Raw genomic sequence first — 5,159 nt, 5'->3', positions numbered from 1 at the left:
CCTATGTTATGGATATTCCAAAGATTCGCACGAAGTGTTACGCTTCCAAATTTATATGGCGAACGGCTATATAGTGGAATTCCCTGCCTGCAGACTTGTTCCCTGAACGTTACATATAACTTGTTACTAATAACACAACTTGGGTCTTTTCAAGGCGAGAGTGAATGGGCATTATTTAGGTGCGCATGCTGCATCGTCGACCTTATCGTCACTTTCCGTCAGGTGAGATGTAGGTCAAATGCGCATTTATTTTATAAAAAAAAAAACTTCCGAGGTAAAAAAAAAACCTTCTTCGATGAGCAGGTTTCATTAAGGCGTTTTCCTTCATCGAAAAATTCATGGTAAATTTCATATTAAATTTCGCACATAAATACCGAAAAACTCAGAGATGCAAGCCGGGATTCGAACCCACGACCTCTGCTTGAGAGTGTGGTAGGTGAAACAGGTTACAACAGCTGAACAAATCATTCCGTAAAAATGTGCCAAATAATGTAATAACTTTTGTTTAAAAAAAATGAACTAGCCTATACGAAGAGACTGACGTAAGAGAATGGAGGTTCATGATATTTATCTACCCCAGTGGGAGATAGGCGTGATAGCATGAATATCAGTATCATAACCTCAGTACAGAGTACTAAATAAACCGACCTCAAAAGTACGTAGAATTACCAAGTTTTATTGAAATCGGTTACCGGAAAGTGCGCAAACCCGGATTCATCCCCTAGTTCGCCACTATACGGGACTTGACACAGGAGATAATAAAAATCGGTTCTCACTACTCAAAGTATATTGAGAGAAAAACGCCTTGAATTGGAGAAATAGCAAAATCAAACGTTAAAATAATTGCTCCTTATAATAAAATTTAGGCGCTATCTGTAAAAATGAATCTTCATGCGAGAACAGCCACCCTTAGAGGTGGATGATTTTTTTCAAAATTAAATGGGACCACTATGGAAGTACCCCCTTCCCAACAAAAAAAGAATCATGAAAATCGGTTCACAAATACCGGAGTTATCGCAAAACATACATACAAAAAAAAACATACAGTCGAATTGAGAACCTCCCCCTTTTTTGAAGTAGATTAAAAAGTAAGTAACTTAATCATATGTGTTATTTTTAACAGTTTATCGACTGAATATAGGCATGATTTTTATTTTAATCTAAATTAAGGAGCTTTACCGTGCTCGTTAATGTAATGTCGCTCCGTAAAGCTACTTAATTTATACATCTAACCTAGTTTAAGACTATCTAAAGCAATCGCCTGTCGATAACAGTTGCGCGACTAAGAACTTTAAATTTCAAAGATCTGCCCCCTTAGCATGGCACCGCGATAAAACATATAACAATTGCTAACATGGCGAACATCGTGACATCACATTTTTGTGGCACCTCGCGCCGCAGGCAATGCAATGGCCGTGGAAGAACATCGCAGTGCCAAACATGGTCACAGTAGATTTTAAAACATTTTAATAGTTCTGCAAAGTAATTTTATCAACAGAAAAAATAAGTGCAAGAAACGAGATAAAAGAAATAATATAAAAACAAATACATTGTCATTATATAAATTATTGGTAGAAGGTGAGGAGAAAAATTTAACATAGTTTAATACATGAGAGTAATTAAAAATACGAAAATAATAACTAATGTAATGTAGAATATGTACAAAACTTAAACTACAATAACAAGTATTTTTTGTTTTGTCGTTTACGCGGCGATGATTAAACAACGAAGATATAAGCTATACGCAATTTCATACCGTTATATTTGTACTTCAAAATGTAACAATAGTTCATTACCAACTAAACAAAAGCATACTTGCGTTTCAAAATCGGGACGCAGTAATGTTTATATTACTGGTTGGCGGAAGAAATAGGTAAGGTACCTATAGCCGAACATGTCCAGCTACGGGGAATGTACCTGTCGTCCAAACTGAACTTCGGCAGATACTTTGAATCTATGGTCAAAAATGCTGCCAGGAAGCTTGGCATCCTTTCCTAGGTGAGGCGTTACTTCACACCGGGACAGCTTCAGCTGTCTATGGAGTACTGCTGCAACCTTTGGGATGGCTCTGCTACATACCAACTGGCCACCTGGGGTTCAATTGACAAGCGTGCCAAGAGGCTTATAGGTGACTCGAAATTAGTAGAGGCGAAGCTGCAGAGCCTCGAACACCGCTGTAAAGTTGCCCGCTTATCGATATTTTACAGGATATATCACGGAGAGTGTGCGATTGAATTACACGATTTAATTCCGCCTTCCCCTTCCATCACCATATGGATTCCACCCCTATGTTGTGGATATTCCAAAGATTCGCACGAAGCGTTACGCTTCCACATTTATATGGCGAACGGCTATGGAGTGTAATTCCCTGCCTGCAGACTTGTTCCCTGAACGTTATAACGTGAACCTTTTCAAGGCGAGAGTGAATAGGCATTATTTTGGTGTGCGTGCTCCATCGTCGACCTCATGGTCACTTTCCAGCAGGTAAGATGGAGGTCCAATGCACACTTACATTTATAAAAAAAAAAAGAAAAAAAGGTGGCATTACTGTCTTGTACGAACTCTTTTGCAAAGAGCTCTTCTGCTACTAGACAATATCAACAGTGTTTAATCAAACTGTATATAATGCCTTTTTTATAGCAAATACATTACACAAGTTTAAAAAAGAAATGATGATTGAAGAGTATGCCGCTGCTGCAGATAACGTTTGCCTTTTATTTCAGAGACCATCATAAACTGGCCAATTTGAAATCAAAAGTGCCTAATTGTTTAAAAGCTATCATTTGCATACTCCAGCGTTCGATCGACACAAGAATTGAAGTGTTAATCATTAATACTATAATATTTGGAGTGTGACGAAACATTGACTTTGATATGTGACCTTGGGCTATTGTTTGGCATTTCATCTTATATTTTCAATTGTAATTAGTAATGTAATTTTAGAGTACAGTAACGAATAGGAAATTTGAAACTTCTTTGTTGAATTTCAACAGTGAGAAGGTTTTAATAATACCCTTATTGAATATCACGATGTTTGACTGCTTTTTTTATTTACCTATTATGTCTCACTACTGGGTCAAAAAGGTCTCCCCCAAAATCCTCCCTGTCTTTGGCAACTTCCCACCACTCACTCTCAAACCCATCGACATATCAACCCGGCCGACCCCGCCGTCTCTTTCCATCCTCGGCACCCACGGAGTGACGACGTTCGCCCACTTCTCGGGATGCATCCGGCTAACGTGGCCTGCCCAATCCTATTTGAGCCGGGCTGTTTATATTATATGCACCTACATATAAATTGATGAGTGTGTAAAATACGGTAATAATAACATTTTACACAAAATTTAAAACGGGTAAGAATAGGAGAAAATAATAATAATTAGAGTATATGATAATGTACTTTGAGTAAAATTTTGTAATAATCAACAGAGTTAGCGCATCTGATCGATTCAGGCAGGGAATTCCACAGTTTGATGCTTCTAACCTTGAAGGAGTGTGATTATAAGTTAGAAGAGTGGATAGGACAGTTTAAAGATAGATTAAAAGAAGACCGCAAGGTGCGACTGAGCGTCGTGCTTATGACACACAAAATAATCTTTGAGGTAGGGGGGAGAGGTGGGATTAAAGATAATACAGTACAGAACGAATAAAATGCGAAAGTCCCTACGATGACGAATTAAATTATTAATACAAAGATTACAAAAGAGACTCCAACCAGCGACCTCACCATACCGTGGCTGACGATCTCGGAACTGAGCCACTTAAACCTAACTAGATACTTGTTGCGGATCCTTGTTTTTGTGAATGAGAAGGTTAGTTTTTAAACATCGTGGGTATCTTAGAACGACGCATGATTGATAAATACAGAAGAAAAACATCTTCCTGCGCATTAAGTTATGTTTTTGCGATCATAAATCCGCTTTTGGAACGAGTTGCACTCAAAAAATAAGCTTTTTTAACCGACTTAAAAAAGAAGGTAGTTCTCAAGTCGACAGTATTTTTTTTGGTGCATATTACGCGATTACTCGAAGAGGGTACTTCAGTATTGGTCCCATTTAAATTTGAAGAAAATATTCCTGCTCTAAGGGTGGGAAACTAGGGGATGAATGCGGTTTCGCGAACTTCTCGGTAACCGATTCCAATAAAACTTGGAAAACAGATGTAATTCCACGAACTTTTGATTTTGGTTTTCTTTTTCATAAAAAAGTTATTAGTGTGATACGAAGTGACGGGACGAACAAGTCGCGCGCCTGGTGGTATGCGACACGCCTGTCCGGAACAGTTGCAGTGCCGCTCAGAGATTTAAATCGCAAAGATCTAAGATGCCCGTCACCCTGTGACATAAGTTGACAAGTCCCATGTGCCTGTGATTTCACCAGCACCCTTACCCTTCCAAATCGGAACGCAATAATGCTTACACTTAGAATAATAACGCATAGAATAATAGTTTCATATCAAACGAACTGTCACAAGTGAGGCAAAAATGAAATTCATGTAGGCTAGTTTTAGTAGTAGGTTAATTTTCGGTTTTAGCGAATATTTATATAAAAATACAAGTTGAAACGCGTTACTTCCTTGTGGAATGTGATGTTAGTATCTATTTTAAGTTTGTCTGACGTATTTTTACACTCATTTACCGCACATTTCGTCATTTTTAGCTAAATTTCTTGATCTGTTCGCGGTGCAAGTTGGTCTTGAGCACTGAAGGCCCGCCCGCTCGTGTAGGCCCATTGGGCGCGCTTCAATTTGCCTCACTTAGCGTGTGCGGACTAGGTTATTATTCTAAGTGCTTACATTACTGCTTGGCGGCAGAAATAGGTAAGGTGGCAGTACTTTCCTGGACGATCTCTTTCAGAAGGAGCCATACTACTAAAGTTACACGATCCATAAATGACAAACTTTCCACATTCGTTTTTTGACAGTATGCAAACATTTTCAACCATATTTTAGAAAATATAAATAAAATAATTATAGCAGCTTTAAATAGCTTACTTAAACCACAGTATGATATCAAGTGTTATGATTATTAGCTAAGAAATTTCATGCGTGCTTGGTTAAGTTGAATTTTATTTTTAACTATTACGTTGCGATGTCGTAACTACCGATTATCTCGTTATACAGTTAACATGTTATTGTTGGTATTAGTAAAATTTTTGCAA

The 5,159-nt window shown here is 38.0% G+C and overlaps 1 protein-coding gene across 1 annotated transcript in view; it reads left to right on the top strand.

Moving 5' to 3' along the window:
• The first annotated feature begins 3,060 nt into the window (after nt 1–3,060).
• Nucleotides 3,061–5,159, top strand: part of LOC113230946 (pupal cuticle protein 36a-like) — a 23,044-nt gene continuing 20,945 nt past the window's right edge. Inside the window, exons 1-2 of the mRNA XM_026465056.1 lie at nt 3,061–3,187; nt 3,430–3,557. Coding sequence (XP_026320841.1) covers nt 3,061–3,187; nt 3,430–3,557 — 255 coding nt within the window. The remainder of the gene's footprint in view (nt 3,188–3,429; nt 3,558–5,159) is intronic.

Source organism: Hyposmocoma kahamanoa, unplaced genomic scaffold (assembly GCF_003589595.1).
Source record: "Hyposmocoma kahamanoa isolate Upper Pololo Valley unplaced genomic scaffold, ASM358959v1 64, whole genome shotgun sequence".
Classification (NCBI taxonomy): domain Eukaryota; kingdom Metazoa; phylum Arthropoda; class Insecta; order Lepidoptera; family Cosmopterigidae; genus Hyposmocoma; species Hyposmocoma kahamanoa.
This window is presented reverse-complemented; position numbering and strand designations above follow the sequence as displayed.